We start from the raw sequence: 19,136 nt of genomic DNA, 5'->3' as shown, positions 1-19,136 counted from the left end.
CTCCGGGCTCGTACCCTGGTCTCTAGTGACGCCTCTAGCACTGTAGTGACGCCCTTAGACCGCTGCGTCCCCCCCCAAGAGTTGATCCACTGTTGTATGAATGAATAAGTAAGGAACTTCAAAAACAGATCCGCTCTGGAGGCCCATGTGCCTGGCATCCATGTCAAAACATTTTTAAACGTAATAAATCCTTTTGAGAGTAACCCTCCAAAAAGTAATTCCTTCATAAACATTTTTCATTTCCATATGTTCTAGGAAGCTAAGTGTTTGTTTCTTGGGCTCCAGAAATGTGACTGAAAAAGGGCCCCTGGTCTTGAAAAAGCTCAAATTCAACTGATTGAAAGTACAAGGGGGTCATTGGTGAACAAATGTCGTGGTCAAGGCTAGGACGACGCCAGTGCAATGAGTGGAGCTTACTCAGGTGTTCAAATGCTCATATCAGACGAGAGGCTAAAATATAGAAATTAAACATGGTCCTATGTTTCATGAGCTGAAATAAAAGGTCCCAGAAATGTTCCATACGCACAAAAACCTAATTTATCTAAAAAATGAAAAAACATCCCTGTTAGTGAGCATTTCCATCCACCTGACAGATGTGGCATATCAAGAAGCTGATTAAACAGAATGATCATTACACACACAGGTGCACCTCGTGCTGGGGACAATAAAAGGCCACTCTAAAATGTGCAGTAAGGAACGCACAAAATTAACTGGACATCATCAGATCATCACACAACACAATGCCACAGATGTCTCAAGTTTTGAGAGAGCGTGCAATTGACATGCATATGCTGCTGGAATGTCCAACCAAAGCTGTTACCAGATCATTTAATGTTAATTTCTCTACCACAAGAATTTGGTAGTACGTCCGACTGGCCTCACAACTGCAGACCATGTGTAACCACGCCATGCCAGGACCTCCACATCCGACTTCACCTGAGACCAGCCACTCTGACAGCTGATAAAACAGTGGGTTTGCACAACCAAATAATTTCTGCAAAAACTGTCAGAAACCGTCTCAGGGAAGCTCATCTGCGTGCTCGTCGTCCTCACCAGGGTCTTGACCTGACTGCAGCTCGGCGTCATAACCGACTTCAGTGGACAAATGCTCACCTTCGATAGCCACTGGCATACTGGAGAAGTGTGCTCTTCACGTATGAATCCTGGGTTTAACTGTACCGGGCAGATGACCGGGAGTCGTTTGGGCGAGCGGTTTGCCGATGTCAAGTTATGAACAGAGTGCCCCAAGGTGGCGGTGCGGTTATGGTACGGGCAGGCATAAGGTACGGACAATGAACCCAATTGCATTTTATCGATGGCAATTTGAATGCACAGAGATACCGTGACAAAATCCTGAGGCCCATTGTCATGCCATTCATCCGCCGCCATCACCTCATGTTTCAGCATGACAATGCACAGCCCCAGGTCACAAGGAACTGTACAGAATTCCTGGAAGCTGAAAATGTCCCAGTTCTTCCATGATCTGCATACTCACCAGACATGTCACCCATTGAGAAAGTTTGGGATGCTCTGGATCGGCGTGCACGGCAGCGTGTTCCAGTTCCCATCAATATCCAGCAACTTCACATAGCCGTTAGAGGAGTGGGACAACGTTCCACAGGCCACAATCAACAGCCTAATCAACTATACGCGAAGGAGATGTCGCCCTGCATGAGGTAAATGGTGGTCCCACAAGATACGGACTAGTTTTCTAATCCTTGCCAATTCGTTTTTTTTAAGGTATATGTGACCAACAGATGCATATCTGTATTCCAAGTCATGTGAAATCCATAGATTAGGGCCTAATGAATTTATCTAAATTGACTGATTTCCTCATATGAACTGTAATAGTAAAATCTTAGAAATTGTTGCAGATTAAGTTTATATTTTTGTTCAGTGTACATTTCCGGACACCGGGACCTTGACCTTCATTTTTAGTCCGTCCAATGGCCTTGCTTATTTGTGCCAAATATATGATCGAAAAATGTGGAGATAAATATTATATTATTCAACTGAGAAATTTGTTTCTGGTCACTAATGATTCAATATTTCAGTGGGCACATATGTCAGTTCATCGTTTAGGTTTGATTTACATTTGGTTGAGTTGTCAACTAACGTGAATCCAACAAAACATGTCACCATGTCATTGAATTTAGGTTAAAAAAAGTTGGGTGAAACAAATATGAAATTCCCTTACATTGATGCCTTTTTTCAAATCCAATCAGTTTTCCAGGTTGATTCAATGTCATCACATTGACTTTGTTTGGTTGAAATGACGTGGAAACAACATTGATTCAACCAGTTGTTGCTCAGTGGCTAGGCCATATAATTTCACATATGAAAGCCAATCATCATAGAAAATACTTGAGTAGACGCTAAGATAAAAAAAAAAATACAAATCTCAGAAATGGCCATTTAGGCTGCTGTAATATTGACAAAAGGTCAAGGTCATTGTGACTGAACATATTCAGTAGGTTCCATATAGACTGAGTACACCAAGCATAAAAGGAACACCTTCCTAATATTGAGTTGCAACCCACTTTTGCCCTCAGATTAACCCCAGGGTATGGACTACAAGGTGTCGAAAGCGTTCCACAGGGATGCTGGCCCATGTTGACTACAATGCTTCCCGCAGTTGTGTCAGGTTGGCTGGATGTCCGTTGGGTGGTAGACCATTCTTAAAACACACAGGAAACTGTTTAGTGTGGAAAAACCCAGCAGCGTTGCAGTTCTTGACACAAACCGGTGCGCCTGGTACCTACAGTACCAGTCAAAAGTTTGGACACACCTACTCATTCAACGGTTTTTCTTTATTTTTACGATTTTCTACATTGTAGAATAATAGTGAAGACATCAAAATTGTGAAATAACACATATGGAATCTTGCAGCAACCAAAAAAAGTGTTAAACAAATCAAATGTTATCTTCTAAGAAGACACCCTTTGCCTTGATGACCACTTTGGACACTCTTGGCATTCTTTCAACCAGCTTCAGCTGGAATGCTTTTCCAACCGTCTTGAAAGAGTTCCGACATTCAGTATGCTGAGCACTTGTTGGCTGCTTTTCTGTGGTCCAACTCATCCCAAACCATCTCAATTGGGTTGAGGTCGGGTAATTGTGGAGGTCAGGTCATCTGATGCAGCACTCCATCACTCTGGAGGTCCACAGCCTGGAGGTATGTTGGGTCATTGTACTGTTGAAAAACAAATGATAGTCCTACTAAGTGCAAACCAGATGGGATGGCGTATCACTGCTGAATGCTGTGGTAACCATGCTGCACATGCGGAGATCATCCGTTCACCTACTCTGCGTCTCGCAAAGACACGGTGGTTAGAACCAAAAATCTCCAATTTGGACTCATCAGACCAAAAGGACAGATTTCCACTGGTCTAATGTCCATTGCTCATGTTTCTTGGCCCAAGCAAGTTTGTTCTTCTTATTGGTGTCCTTTAGTAGTGGTTTCTTTGCAGCAATTCAACCATCAAGGCCTGATTCACGTAGTCTCCTCTGAACAGTTGATGTTGAGATGTGTCTCTTACTGGAAGTCTGTGAAGCAATTATTTGGGCTGCAATTTCTGAGGCTGGTAACTCTAATGAACTTATCCTCTGCAGCAGAGGTAACTCTGGGTCTTCCGTTCCTCTGGCGGTCCTCATGAGAGCCAGATTCCTCATAGCGCTTAATGGTTTTTGCGACTGCACTTGGAGAAACTTTCAAAGTTTTTGAAATTTTCAAGATTGACTTACCTTCATGTCTTAAAGTAATGGTGGACTATCAATTTTCTTTGCTTATTTGAGCTGTTCTTGCCATTATATGGACTTGGTCTTTTACCATATAGGGCCATCTTCTGTATACCAACCCTACCTTGTCACAACACAACTGATTGGCTCATACGCAATAAGGAAAGAAAATCCGCAAATTAACTTTTAACAATGCACACCTGTTAATTGATATGCATTCCAGGTGACTACCTCATGAAGCTGGTTGAGAGAATGCCTAGAATGTGCAAAGCTGTCATCAAGGCCTAGGGTGGCTACTTTGAAGAATCTCAAATATAAAATATATATTTTTTGGTTATTACATGATTCCATATGTGTTGTTTCATAGTTTTGATGTCTTCACTATTATTCTACAATGTAGAAAATAGTAAAAAATTAAGAAAAACCCTGGAATGAGTAGGTGTCCAAACATTTGACTAGTACTTTCATACCCATTGAAAGGCACATAACTTTTTTGTCTTGCCCATTCGCCCTCTGAATGACACACATACACAATCCATGTCTCAATTGTCTCAAGGTTTAACAATCCTTCTTTAACCTGTCTCCTCCCCTTCATCTACACTGATGGAATTAGATTTGACAATTGATGAGAAATTAAAACAATTGAATCCATTTTAGAATAAGGAAGTAAAGTAAAACAATTTGGAAAAAGTAAAGGGGTCTGAATACTTTCCGAATGGACTGTAATGTCGTGTTCTTAATGTTTTGTATACTCAGTTTATACCATTACATATGTAGATATTAAAATAAACAGCATTTTCTAAATTTATAACAATAATATTTTGTGCCAATTTTGATTGAATTTGGTTCAGTGGATACTGAGGGAACATAGGGCTGAGGGAACATAGTGTGGTCCCCGCCTATATTAACATGCAGCTTTCTGGATAAATAACAAGTTGTCTCTCCTGTTCACTGGAGCACAGTGAGTTAGATATGCACAAATTATTCTTACAAATTCTCATTACTGTAGCTGTTGACCAAAAAACGCTCTGTATGTTCTTAGTGCATATCTCTGTCTGTCTGTCTGTCTGTCTGTCTGTCTGTCTGTCTGTCTGTCTGTCTGTCTGTCTGTCTGTCTGTCTGTCTGTCTGTCTGTCTGTCTGTCTGTCTGTCTGTCTGTCTGTCTGTCTGTCTGTCTGTCTGTCTGTCTGTCTGTCTGTCTGTCTGTCTGTCTGTCTGTCTGTCTGTCTGTCTGTCTGTCTGTCTGTCTGTCTGTCTGTCTGTCTGTCTGTCTGTCTGTCTGTCTGTCTGTCTGTCTGTCTGTCTGTCTGTCTGTCTGTCTGTCTGTCTGTCTGTCTGTCTGTCTGTCTGTCTGTCTGTCTGTCTGTCTGTCTGTCTGTCTGTCTGTCTGTCTGTCTGTCTGTCTGTCTGTCTGTCTGTCTGTCTGTCTGTCTGTCTGTCTGTCTGTCTGTCTGGTCTGTCTGTCTGTCTGTCTGTCTGTCTGTCTGTCTGTCTGTCTGTCTGTCTGTCTGTCTGTCTGTCTGTCTGTCTGTCTGTCTGTCTGTCTGTCTGTCTGTCTGTCTGTCTGTCTGTCTGTCTGTCTGTCTGTCTGTCTGTCTGTCTGTCTGTCTGTCTGTCTGTCTGTCTGTCTGTCTGTCTGTCTGTCTGTCTGTCTGTCTGTCTGTCTGTCTGTCTGTCTGTCTGTCTGTCTGTCTGTCTGTCTGTCTGTCTGTCTGTCTGTCTGTCTGTCTGTCTGTCTGTCTGTCTGTCTGTCTGTCTGTCTGTCTGTCTGTCTGTCTGTCTGTCTGTCTGTCTGTCTGTCTGTCTGTCTGTCTGTCTGTCTGTCTGTCTGTCTGTCTGTCTGTCTGTCTGTCTGTCTGTCTGTCTGTCTGTCTGTCTGTCTGTCTGTCTGTCTGTCTGTCTGTCTGTCTGTCTGTCTGTCTGTCTGTCTGTCTGTCCTGTCTGTCTGTCTGTCTGTCCTGTCTGTCTGTCTGTCTGTCTGTCTGTCTTGTCTGTCTGTCTGTCTGTCTGTCTGTCTGTCTGTCTGTCTGTCTGTCTGTCTGTCTTGTCTGTCTGTCTGTCTGTCTGTCTGTCTGTCTGTCTGTCTGTCTGTCTGTCTGTCTGTCTGTCTGTCTGTCTGTCTGTCTGTCTGTCTGTCTGTCTGTCTGTCTGTCTGTCTGTCTGTCTGTCTGTCTGTCTGTCTGTCTGTCTGTCTGTCTGTCTGTCTGTCTGTCTGTCTGTCTGTCTGTCTGTCTGTCTGTCTGTCTGTCTGTCTGTCTGTCTGTCTGTCTGTCTGTCTGTCTGTCTGTCTGTCTGTCTGTCTGTCTGTCTGTCTGTCTGTCTGTCTGTCTGTCTGTCTGTCTGTCTGTCTGTCTGTCTGTCTGTCTGTCTGTCTGTCTGTCTGTCTGTCTGTCTGTCTGTCTGTCTGTCTGTCTGTCTGTCTGTCTGTCTGTCTGTCTGTCTGTCTGTCTGTCTGTCTGTCTGTCTGTCTGTCTGTCTGTCTGTCTGTCTGTCTGTCTGTCTGTCTGTCTGTCTGTCTGTCTGTCTGTCTGTCTGTCTGTCTGTCTGTCTGTCTGTCTGTCTGTCTGTCTGTCTGTCTGTCTGTCTGTCTGTCTGTCTGTCTGTCTGTCTGTCTGTCTGTCTGTCTGTCTGTCTGTCTGTCTGTCTGTCTGTCTGTCTGTCTGTCTGTCTGTCTGTCTGTCTGTCTGTCTGTCTGTCTGTCTGTCTGTCTGTCTGTCTGTCTGTCTGTCTGTCTGTCTGTCTGTCAGTGTCAGTGTCAGTGTCAGTGTCAGTGAGGGCATCTGTTTCAGTCTCCTCTAAGCTAATGGCGTGACTTTCAAATGAAGACTAAAAAAGGCCCTCCCTCCCTCCTTCACAGATGACTGGATCATATTTACTGCCATGACAAGAGCACTCCAGCTCTGCCAGGGCGATGATATAATACCGTTAGCCTTGGACGTGATTTCTCATCTCCTTACTTACAATGACAAATGATACGCAAATGCAGCAATGAAGAACAACGTAACATCCTCCTCCCAGAGGTCAAAAAGGTCCACCAAAGTCACCTCACTCTTTTCTCTCTCCCCCCCCCCCCCCCCCCCTCCATCTCCATTCCTCTTCGAATCTCTTCATATTTAACAGTGCCCTTAACATCCTGTCCAGTTTCTCTCGCTCTCTTTCCCCCACCCTCCCCCTCTTCACGCTCAGCGCCCCTTCTCTTGGCTCCTTGACCCTCCTCCTCTCTCTCTCTCTCTCTCTCTCTCTCTGTCTCCCTCTCTCTCGCTCTTGTTCCCTCTCACTTGGCAGCAACGGAAATGGTAAAGAGGAGAGTACAGAATGCCCAGTCGAGCCCCCACAGTGAAGCTATGCCATCTGCAGACCTGGCATAATGCGCCCATGGCTCTCATACAACCACGCAACCCCTGAACTGCCAACATACGAACCAAGGAAAAACACAATCCCCCATTCCTCCTTTTCACCCTCATCTTCCTCTCTCCTCCACCCTCCTCTTCTTCCATACACCTCATACCAACTATCTCTCCCTCGCTCTTCCTCTTCCATCACCTCCTCTTCCCCCATACACATCCTCCTCTCCATCACCTCCTCTGCCTCCCCCATACACATCCTCCTCTCCATCACCTCCTCTTCCTCCCCATACACATCCTCCTCTCCATCACCTCCTCTTCCTCCCCCATACACATCCTCCTCTCCATCTCCTCCTCTTCCTCCCCCATACACACCCTCCTCTCCATCTCCTCCTCTTCCTCCCCCATACACATCCTCCTCTCCATCTCCTCCTCTTCCTCCACCACCTCCTCTTCCTCCCCCATACACATCCTCCTCTCCATCACCTCCTCTTCCTCCCCCACACACATCCTCTTCTCCATCACCTCCTCTTCCTCCACCATACACATCCTCCTCTCCATCACCTCCTCTTCCTCCCCCATACACATCCTCCTCTCCGTCACCTCCTCTTCCTCCCCCATACACATCCTCCTCTCCACCACCTCCTCTTCCTCCCCCATACACATCCTCCTCTCCATCACCTCCTCTTCCTCCCCCATACACATCCTATTCTCCATCACCTCCTCTTCCTCCCCCATACACATCCTCCTCTCCATCACCTCCTCTTCCTCCCCCATACACATCCTCTTCTCCATCACCTCCTCTTCCTCCCCCATACACATCCTCCTCTCCATCACCTCCTCTTCCTCCCCCATACACATCCTCCTCTCCATCACCTCCTCTTCCTCCCCCATACACATCCTCTTCTCCATCACCTCCTCTTCCTCCCCCATACACATCCTCTTCTCCATCGCCACCTCTTCCTCCCCCATACACATCCTCCTCTCCATCACCTCCTCTCCCTCCCCCATACACATCCTCTTCTCCATCACCTCCTCTTCCTCCCCTATACACATCCTCTTCTCCATCACCTCCTCTTCCTCCCCCATACACATCCTCCTCTCCATCACCTCCTCTTCCTCCCCCATACACATCCTCTTCTCCATCACCTCCTCTTCCTCCCCCATACACATCCTCCTCTCCATCACCTCCTCTTCCTCCCCCATACACATCCTCTTCTCCATCACCTCCTCTTCCTCCACCATACACATCCTCTTCTCCATCACATCCTCTTCCTCCCCCATACACATCCTCCTCTCCATCACCTCCTCTTCCTCCCCCATACACATCCTCTTCTCCATCACCTCCTCTTCCTCCCCCATACACATCCTCCTCTCCATCACCTCCTCTTCCTCCCCCATACACATCCTCTTCTCCATCACCTCCTCTTCCTCCCCCATACACATCCTCCTCTCCATCACCTCCTCTTCCTCCCCCATACACATCCTCTTCTCCATCACCTCCTCTTCCTCCCGCATACACATCCTCCTCTCCATCTCCTCCTCTTCCTCCACCACCTCCTCTTCCTCCCCCATACACATCCTCCTCTCCATCTCCTCTTCCTCCCCCATACACATCCTCCTCTCCATCTCCTCCTCTTCCTCCCCCATACACATCCTCCTCTCCATCTCCTCCTCTTCCTCCCGCATACACATCCTCCTCTCCATCTCCTCCTCTTCCTCCACCACCTCCTCTTCCTCCCCCATACACATCCTCCTCTCCATCTCCTCCTCTTCCTCCCCCATACACATCCTCCTCTCCATCTCCTCCTCTTCCTCCCCCATACACATCCTCCTCTCCATCTCCTCCTCTTCCTCCCGCATACACATCCTCCTCTCCATCTCCTCCTCTTCCTCCACCACCTCCTCTTCCTCCCCCATACACATCCTCCTCTCCATCTCCTCTTCCTCCCCCATACACATCCTCCTCTCCATCTCCTCCTCTTCCTCCCCCATACACATCCTCCTCTCCATCTCCTCCTCTTCCTCCCCCATACACATCCTCCTCTCCATCACCTCCTCTTGCTCCACCATACACATCCTCCTCTCCATCACCTCCTCTTGCTCCACCATACACATCCTCCTCTCCATCACCTCCTCTTGCTCCACCATACACATCCTCCTCTCCATCACCTCCTCTTCCTCCCCTATACACATCCTCCTCTCCATCACCTCCTCCCCCATACACATCCTCCTCTCCATCTCCTCTTCCTCCCCCATACACATCCTCCTCTCCATCTCCTCCTCTTCCTCCCCCATACACATCCTCCTCTCCATCACCTCCTCTTCCTCCCCCATACACATCCTCCTCTCCATCACCCCCTCTTCCTCCTCCATACACATCCTCCTCTCCGTCACCTCCTCTTCCTCCCCCATACACATCCTCCTCTCCGTCACCTCCTCTTCCTCCCCCATACACATCCTCCTCTCCGTCACCTCCTCTTCCTCCCCCATACACATCCTTCTCTACACCACCTCCTCTTCCTCCCCCATACACATCCTCCTCTCCATCTCCTCTTCCTCCCCCATACACATCCTCTTCTCCATCTCCTCTTCCTCCCCCATACACATCCTCTTCTCCATCACCTCCTCTTCCTCCCCCATACACAGCCTCCTCTCCATCACCTCCTCTTCCTCCCCCATACACATCCTCCTCTCCATCTCCTCCTCTAGTGACGTTATTGGCAGTGGGTGAAAAGGGAGGCGTTTTGCTGCTCCACTCTGGTGTTATAAGAGGGGGCTGACTGGACTGTATCGTAGGCTAGGCCTCGTGACAGGTAGCACCCCCTCTGCAGTATTATATAGCGCCGAGGACTAAGTCTGTGTCCTAGATGGCGCCCTATTCCCTATATAGTGCCCTACTTTTGACCATAGCCGGATCAAAAGTAGTGCGCTGTATAGGGAATAGGGTGACATTTGGGCACAGGCTCTGACAGTATTACATCCCCGTTCCCTTCTGGAATGAGATTAAAATTAGAGGGTGATGTCATGCATCTCAAGATGGTTGGGGAAGTGTAGCGGTACTGTGAGTTTTCTTCTAAGACTCTTGGCTGTCTATTCCTTTTCTGGGGAGAAACGGATGCTGATGATACTGTATCTACACACTCATTGACGTTTCGTTGCTACGGGGGCCTGTGATTGCAAGTCAAGGGTCACGAGTTCACCGACGGTCTCGATGTAATAGCCCTGAGTGGAAATGGATGTGGTGAGAAATATTGACCCTTTGCATCAGACGCGGATACACACATGCAGGCGTACACGCACACACAAACAAACGCACACACACTGGCCAGTGATGGAGCTAAGGGAGGTTGTGCTGGTACACCCACTACCTTCAGTTAGTTGTAAATGAACCCCATGAGCATTCTAGGAGCCTGATGGATTAGTGTAAACATACCACGGCAAAATGTTAATGGACATCGATGAAATAACACACAGCCTAAACCTTCTAAAGTGTCCATCATGCCCTCGTCGCAGCTCTTTGGCTTAATGCATTGTCTCTAAAAGAAAGCCAATCTCCTGAAAGGACTATGGGTGGATCTGCTGCTGAGTGGTAGAGCTCACACACACACACGTTGGATCATCATGGCAATAAGAAGAGCATTCGAGAACAGTGTATAAAAGGTGCTGGGTGTTAGGAAACATCCTGATGGGTGAATAAAAGGTGCTGGGTGTTAGGAAACATCCTGATGGGTGAATAAAAGGTGCTGGGTGTTAGTAAACATCCTGATGGGTGAATAAAAGGTGCTGGGTGTTAGGAAACATCCTGATGGGTGAATAAAAGGTGCTGGGTGTTACGAAACAAGCGGTTCCGCTCATAACGTCGTGCCGCTGCTGCTGCAACCCGAGGCTGTGACTCATGACTCACGCACCGATCGCAGCCAATCACGCGGAGCAAAGGAATAATTGAGTCAGAGATCAGAGGAAATGGGCCAGGGGAAAAAAAGACGGTTCAATCTCCCCAACAAAAGGAGTTAGTACTGGACCCGTTTTTGTTACACTGACATCTGTTCTCTACAGCAGATCTCTTTTTATAAGCCATCTGTATTGTTTAAAATGATCTAATAATCCAGCAACTGCTTCCTGCTGTTTTCATAGTCTTCCTCCCCAGTCACCAGAAGACGTTGAAAAGACTTATTTTCAACGTCTGTCGCTCATAGGGTCTCATTCTAGGGAAGTGCTTTGAGTGCCATGTACAAAAAGAACAGTGGGAAAACTGTTAGTATATTGGCTGTTATCATATGTATCTGTGAGCACAGCATGTGGTTTGGGTGGGTGGGTGTGCTGCCTGCGGAACATGATTCATCCCAAAAACGGTCATCCTGCGTGGCTGACGGTCTCCTTCTGGACAACGTGTTGCAGCACCATTTCCAGAGCGTCTACAGCCTGGTCTAACCCACTTAGAAACAGTACCACAGCCCCATGGGGAAACAGCATGTTGGCTCTTTTATCAAGGGCGACAGCAAATAGGCCATTCATCTCAATAGCTCTCCCTCATACAAGAATCAGGTAACACTGTACGCACACACCTCCATTTTTCTGTTACTCTCTCTCCCTCTCTTTTTTCAGTATATATATTCTTTCTCCCAAACCGCCATCACAGCTGTATGCAGTTCTTTATTGTTTTTGTCAGTCGCACACAGTTTCCTCCTCTTGTCTCTTTCTATCATTACTTGTCTCCTTTGATGTCGGCTTCTCTCCCATCACCTGTCTTGGATCTCTGTCTCAAACACAATCGCTGTCTGCGCCATGCTGACGGCAAAATCGCTGCATTTAGTGAATATTTCTGGGCCGCCTTTGTCCGGGTAGCCAAGTCATTTAAAAAGGTGCTGTGGCTGGCACAAGACAGACAATAGTCCTGTCCTTGTCATAACAAAAGTCTAGCTCACACACAAAATGAGCTTGCACATCCCTGTACATAAAACAGACAACACACACACAGCAATGTCAGCATTGGCACTGTGATAATGGCAGGGCGAGAAGCAATCTGTGTACCCCCACCCTTCTCCATATCAGACAGCCCCTTGGTTAGCTGCTGTTCTTCAGAGGAACGATCGCTGGGACAAACAGAAGCACACACACACACACACACACACACACACACACACACACACACACACACAGGCGCTGGAGGTGAGGCTGCCCACTCTGTTGCCCCTGTATCATGCGTCTGAAAGTAAGACAGCTGGCCAATCAAAATGCTGCCTAACTCAACACGACACGGGCCACCTCCTGTCCAGCAGGACTCTGGGTAGCCAGACCGTTGGTAGGGTGGAGAGGTCTCCAGTCTTATGAAATGTGTACGCATATTGTATTTTTTCCCCAATCTAAAATAAAACACAGATTGAGGGAGAGGTCACAAAATAAATCAAACAATCTCTGTTATTGTGAGAGGTGAGAGCAGAATGCGGTGATGGACATGAGAATAACAACAGGAAAAGGCCCAGTGATAGTTGCCATGGTAAATATGCCCCTCATCACCCACTGAACTTGCTTTCCCTCTTCCTTCTCCTTCTTCCTCTACTTCTCTCTCTCCTGCTCTCGTTTACTCTCCCTGTCTCTTAACCTCTCTTTCCATCCTCCTACCTTCCTCTCTATTTCTCCTTTCCGCCAGGGTAGCTCCCCCACAGGGCCCAGGCTAGAGGGTCATAAGATGGGGCCGAGAGAGCCGACCTTCAGCCTATCACGCCAGTTGAGCCAGGACCCAGCGGAGACAGACCACGGGGAGACACAGCCAGCACCAGAGCAACCCAGCCTGCCTTTAACCCATTTTATGTATTCATGTTAACTGTTTGTTAGAATATCTTATAGATTCTTCTAAATAATAGGGTGCTGAATCCTCGTAGATAGTCAACAAATTGAACAATACAGCACCATAAATTATATCACATTATAAACTGGGTGGTTCGAGCCCTGAATGCTGATTGGCTGACAGCCATAGTATATCAGACCGTTTACCACGGGTATGACAAAACATGTATTTTTACAGCTCTAATTACGTTGGTAACCAGTTTAGAATAGTAATAAGGCACCTTGAGGGTTTTTAATATATGGCTGATATACCACGGCTAAAGGCTGTGTCCAGGCACTGGCCATATACCACACCACCTCGGGCCTTATTGCTTAAGTATATCTCTCACCAAATAGATTTCACAATAATAAAAGGTATATTCTAAAAAACAGTATGTATATTTATATAGGTATGTGTATGTATATACATTTGAAGTCGGAGGTTTATATAAATTGTTTACAGACAGATTATTTCACTTAAAATTCACCGTATCATAATTCCAGTGGGTCAGAATTCCAGTGGGTCAGAATTCCAGTGGGTCAGAACATACACTAAGTTGACTGTGCCTTTAAACAGCTTGGAAAATTCCAGAAAATTATGTCATGGCTTTAGAAGCTTCTGATAAGCTAATTGACATCATGTGAGTCAATTGGAGGTCTACCTGTGGATGTATTTGAAGGCCTACCTTCAAACTCAGTGCCTCTTCGCTTGACATCATGGGAAAATCAAAAGAAATCAGCCAAGACCTCGGAAAAAGAATTGTAGACCTCTACAAGTCTGGTTCATCCCTTGGAGCAATTTCCAAACGCATGAAGGTACCACGTTCATCTGTACAAACAATGGTACACAGGTATAAACACCATGAGACCACGCAGCCATCATAACGCTCAGAAAGGAGACGCATTCTGTCTCCTAGAGATTAATTTACTTTGGTGCGAAATGTGCAAATCAATCCCAGAACAACAGCAAAGGATCTTGTGAAGATGCTGGCGGAAAGAGGTACAAAAGTATCTATATCCACAGTAAAACGAATCCTATATCGACAGAAGCTGAAAGGCCACTCAGCAAGGAAGAAGCCACTGCTTCAAAACTGCCATAAAAAAGCCAGACTACAGTTTGAATTGCACATGGGGACAAAGATTGTACATTTTGGAGAAATGTTCTCTGGTCTGATGAAACAAAAATAGAACTGTTTGACCATAGTTTTGTTTGGAGGAAAAAGGGGGAGGCTTGCAAGCTGAAGAACACCATCCCAACCGTGAAGTACGGGGGTGGCAGCATCATGTTGTGGGGTGCTTTGCTGCAGGAGGGACTGGTGCACTTTATATGGATATATTGAAGCAACATCTCAAGACATCAGTCAGGAAGTTAAAGCTTGGTCACAAATGGGTCTTCCAAATGGACAATGACTCCAAGCATACTTCCAAAGTTGTGGCAAAAAGGCCTAAGGACAACAAAGTCAAGGTATTGGAGAGGCCATCACAAAGCCCTGACCTCAATCCCATAGAAAATGTGTGGGCAGAACTGAAAAAGCATGTGCGAGCAAGGAGGCCTACAAACCTGACTCAGTTACACCAGCTCTGTCAGGAGGAATGGGACAAAATTCACCCAACGTTTGACCCAAGTTAAACAATTTAAAGGCAATGCTACCAAATACTAATTGAGTATATGTAAACTTCTGACCCACTGGGAATGTGATGAAATAAATCAAATATGAAATAAATCATTCTCTCTACTATTATTCTGACATTTCACATTCTAAAAATAAAGTGGTGATCCTAACTGACCTAAAACAGGGAATTTTTTACTGGGATTAAATGTCAGGAATTGTGAAAAACTGAGTTTAAATGTATTTGGCTAAGGTGTATGTAAACTTCCAACTGTATATATATGCATACGTGTATGTATATGGATATATATATTTACCAAAAAAAGATATGGGGGATTGGAAATGTTGCAGACAATTACATTGATGGAAGCAACAATATTAAGCTGATCCACCCCTAAAATATTTGTATTTATTTATTTTTATTTAAATAAATAGATTTCACAATGCATTACGTAACATTTTAGCCATACTCACATGTAGACAGACTACTGTCACCGTGGTAAACAATATTTATACTGTCATCATTAGACCCACAGACACATCTAATCTCCTATAGGCCAACTCACATGTGCCAGACAGACTACTGTATCTGTTAAAAATCAAATCTCATACATCTGTTTCATAGATTATCTGGCAGTAGGCAATCTCTTAATCTCACATCTATTGAATAGATGATCCTGTTTCTTACTCCAAGCACTACCAATAACAAATATCTGTAATCTCAGCTTTACTCAAATCTCATTGTTAGAGATTTTAAGATTCTGAGTTAAAATATCAGTTTATCTTTTCAAATTACATTACACATACATAGCCTATTTAACTGACACTTGTGGATGGTTTGATAGAGGGATTAACCTTGATGACCAGACATGACAATGCTGACATGAAAATACTAATATTGTCAATTATTCTAACCATAAAAAGTGTTGTGAGTTTCAATTCACTAGCTGTGTTTACACAGGCAGTTCAATTCTGATATTTTTTCCCACTAATTGGTCCTTTGACCAATCAGATCAGCTCTTTAGTCAATAATTGAGCAATTCAGAATTGGGCTGCCTGTGGAAATGCAGCCATAGTGGCATATTACTTGTATTTGTGAGGTCATTTTAGGATCCATTTAGACAGATTTCACCTGTAAACTGGGATGGTCCAGGCCATGTTTTTCCACCCCAGAGCATGTGAACTGTTTTTGCAACAACACAGCTGCACTGTGGGAGGAATCATGTGTTGGATGATATGGCAGCATATAACCCCCAGGCTCCCACTGTGTATTTGTGTCCCTTTTCCACAGGATGTACACCTCTTCAATCCTGCTAATATAGCCTTTCCACTGACTACAGCTGATTACCATCAAATCACTAGTTTCCCCCCGTGGCTATCAAAGGGGGGGAAAAGGTTTGGAATCAAGCGAAGCAAAAAATGTACTTGAATGGAGCACAACAAAGAGAGATAGACAGTGGGAAAAAAACTTGATAAGAATCACAAGAGGAAGACAGGGCTTGAGGCAAAAACAACTATATAATGTATTATAATTAACCTTTATGCCGGTTACTAATAAAATAATGATTAGGGCCCAGTGCAGTCAAAGATGTAATTTTCCTGTGTTTTATATACATTTCCACACTATGAGGTTGGAATAATACTGTCACATTTTGAAAATGATTATAGTGGAAGAGCTGTTCGAAAAGACTGACTGAAATGACAGCCTGTTTTGGTGGTAAATTAGTTAATAGAACAATAAGAAACAGAATTCCAAACCTCTCTGTCAATAACAGCTAGTTTTAGTTTTTTGCACTCCACTCAAACCACTACCAGACAGTCCTAGCAAAATTATTGCTTGAGGAATTCCTCTATGCTTAAGAAGCTATTTTAGTTTATTTTTGACCATTTTTTAATCGAAAAAAAAATCACAGTAAGTTACTTAATTGTTACCCATAAATTATTTTATATTGAGATAAAAATGGGTGCATTAATCGAGAATGGCAATACATTTCACGTTGAACGGACAGGAATATCACAATGAAAAATATGGACACATTCGCCATCTACCCGTCTATATTCAGCTCCATTGCGCTGTCCACCGTGCAAAGCGCCAGCTATTAATGTATTATTAAGCCTATTCTTATTACCCAACCTCATACAGGCCTCACAGCAGCGGAAATTATGCTTGACACTTGCTAATTGTCTAAACGAGTGCCTTCCTAACCCCGTGAACCGGAACGAACAATGGCAGAATGTCAGTATACGAGCTGTCCATGCTCAAGACCCGCGACGCTGAGCAACAACACTGACTAGGCTAGCTACTCCTCACCTGTCAAGCTGTCGTAGCACTCGATCTCCGTGATCTCCACGGTTCTCCGCTGCTCTTCGGTCAGCTTGACCGCGGCTTGGCTCAGGAGGTTGACCTCGGAATCCGTGCTTTCATCCACTAAATGCACCCCTTTCAGCTGCAGCAGAGCCCGGTGGTACTTCCCTATCGCTTCCCGGAATTTCTTCTCCTTGTAGCAGCGGTGGCCCTCCACCTTGAAGTCAATGGCTTTCTGTATGTTTGCCTCCATCTCCATCTGTGCCGAGCCGGCAAGACACCCTCCACCAACGCCGACGTCCCCCGCGGCCGCCGCCAGGCTCCGGCCCCCCGCCTCTGGGTAGCTCTTCAGGCTCTTTATGGAGTGTTGTTTTGCTTCCATCTCTCTCAGTGGGCGCGACTGGACCGGGCCATGCTGTTCCGACGAAGGTCTATTTACTCCGAGAGGACTGGAGCGGCGTGCTGTGCATAAAGAACGCGCGAGACAGGCAGGCAACAACAATACAGATGAGAGCGAGATAATAAAAACCTAGCACGCACCGCGCAAATAGGCAATAAGCTATCAAAACAGCTTGCACAAATTCAGACTACCGTAAATTGTATTTTATATAAAGATCACAAATAATTGGCCAGACATGACAATGCTGAAATGAACAGATTCCTGAATTACAAGCCCTCTTCTATCTATTTTTGACCATCGCGCGAGAGGATGCCTTCGATTGTGTGTCTGCGCTCGAGCCCCCGGCATGCGCCGCTTCAGCACCACAGCCAGCGGAGTCAGGCTCGCGCGTGATGCATTGTGGGGAAATCGAGCAGTCGTGCGGAGTTCAATCGGATCTTTCACCTTAAAGTTGTAAGCAATCTTCACTTTGATTCATATGACCAATCAAGAGTCATGGATGTATGCAAAGAAACGGGAAATAAAACTAAAAAACCAACACCAACATTTATTACCAGGAGTTGAAATTACTGTATGAATATGCCGGGGGTAGAGACTAAATCTATTCTACAAATCTGTCGTTTTAAAACCTGTAATCAACAACATGATTGTAGTAAGCCTATGTGCTCTAGCTCTGATCCAAATGGCAAGACTTGTCAATTGCGCAAATGAAATCAATGAACTCAAGACTATTCCATATACACTATACATACAAAAGTATGTGGACACCCCTTCAAATGAGTGGATTTGGCTATTTCAGCCACACAGCCATCCAGTGGTGACTCATCATTCAGGGCAGGTGGGGCAGAGTTTTTTTTGGCATCAATACGTATCACATATTATTTGTAAACAATGTATTTAAAAAAAGTTAATAAAGCATACAAACATGATCTCGACAGGTAGCCTGTGGAAGACACATTTCAGTTGAAATAATTCAGTTGTTCAACTGACTAGGCAGCTCCTTTGCCTTTTCGTTTTTTGCTTTCTTGAGTAAGGCAGCTCCAAAATGCAGGTGTTTAAGCCTAGCTCAGTGCTTTCCATGGTGGTGGGGCAGCTAGCGGAAAATACAGAGCGTAGGGGTTGGTGATGTTCTCTTGTTGTGCCGTGATTGGCTCAGTGTTCTGTCACTCATGGGACACTACGTCAGTGCAAAATCTACAGGTAGAGCTAGACATTCAGGCCCCTTGGGTGCTGCCATAGAATTACATTAGAAGTGTCCATCCAAGAAGACTCAAGGTAATTGGCCACAGATAAAATTACGTCAAATCACATTATATCTACCGTAGCTTTGATTGGACTGGACATGTCAACATCATACTTTCAAAATGTTAGCCAGCAAGCTAGACAAGCAGTCATCATCATGAATCAAGTTGACAATCTAATGGCAAAATGCTTTTCAATCTTTGTCATTTGATGAAAAATTATCAATAAAACGTATCATTGCTTATCGGCCACTGGACATAAACAAGTTGCAGCAATGTGACAAGATCATAAGTTCTGGTCCATGGCGTTGCATTTGAATGTTTATCCTTTGAAATAAAATGTTAAAAAAAGGACCCCCTTTTTCTCCCCAATTTCGTGATATCCAATTGGTAAAGTTTGAGTACATTGGCCATGCTGTCAATCCAGCATGACTTCTGCCACGTTCAAGACAACTGGAAACTGGGAAATCTCAGACTTCAGTGAGTTCAAGACGACTAGGAAAATACAGAAAATTATTTTGAATGGTCATCCAACTCGGAATTCCAAATCGAGAACTCTTGCCTCTTTCTAGAGCATACAAGAAGAACCGCTGCGCCACCTTCCTGTTCAAGTGAGCACAGCACAACAAGGTGAGTCCAAAAATGTATTCTATGCTGCTGCATAAATCA

At 45.2% G+C, this 19,136-nt stretch overlaps 1 protein-coding gene across 1 annotated transcript in view; it reads right to left on the bottom strand.

Annotated features, from left to right (window-relative positions):
- Positions 1 to 17,600, bottom strand: part of LOC109906045 (tetratricopeptide repeat protein 9B-like) — a 37,051-nt gene extending 19,451 nt beyond the window's left edge. The window contains exon 1 of the mRNA XM_020503699.2: positions 16,833 to 17,600. Coding sequence (XP_020359288.1) covers positions 16,833 to 17,208 — 376 coding nt within the window. The 5' untranslated portion in view covers positions 17,209 to 17,600. The remainder of the gene's footprint in view (positions 1 to 16,832) is intronic.
- Positions 17,601 to 19,136: the final 1,536 nt, after the last annotated feature.

Source organism: Oncorhynchus kisutch, linkage group LG15 (assembly GCF_002021735.2).
Source record: "Oncorhynchus kisutch isolate 150728-3 linkage group LG15, Okis_V2, whole genome shotgun sequence".
NCBI classification, from domain to species: Eukaryota; Metazoa; Chordata; class Actinopteri; order Salmoniformes; family Salmonidae; genus Oncorhynchus; species Oncorhynchus kisutch.
Note: the sequence above shows the minus strand (reverse complement) of the source record. Positions and strands in the feature narration are given on the sequence as shown.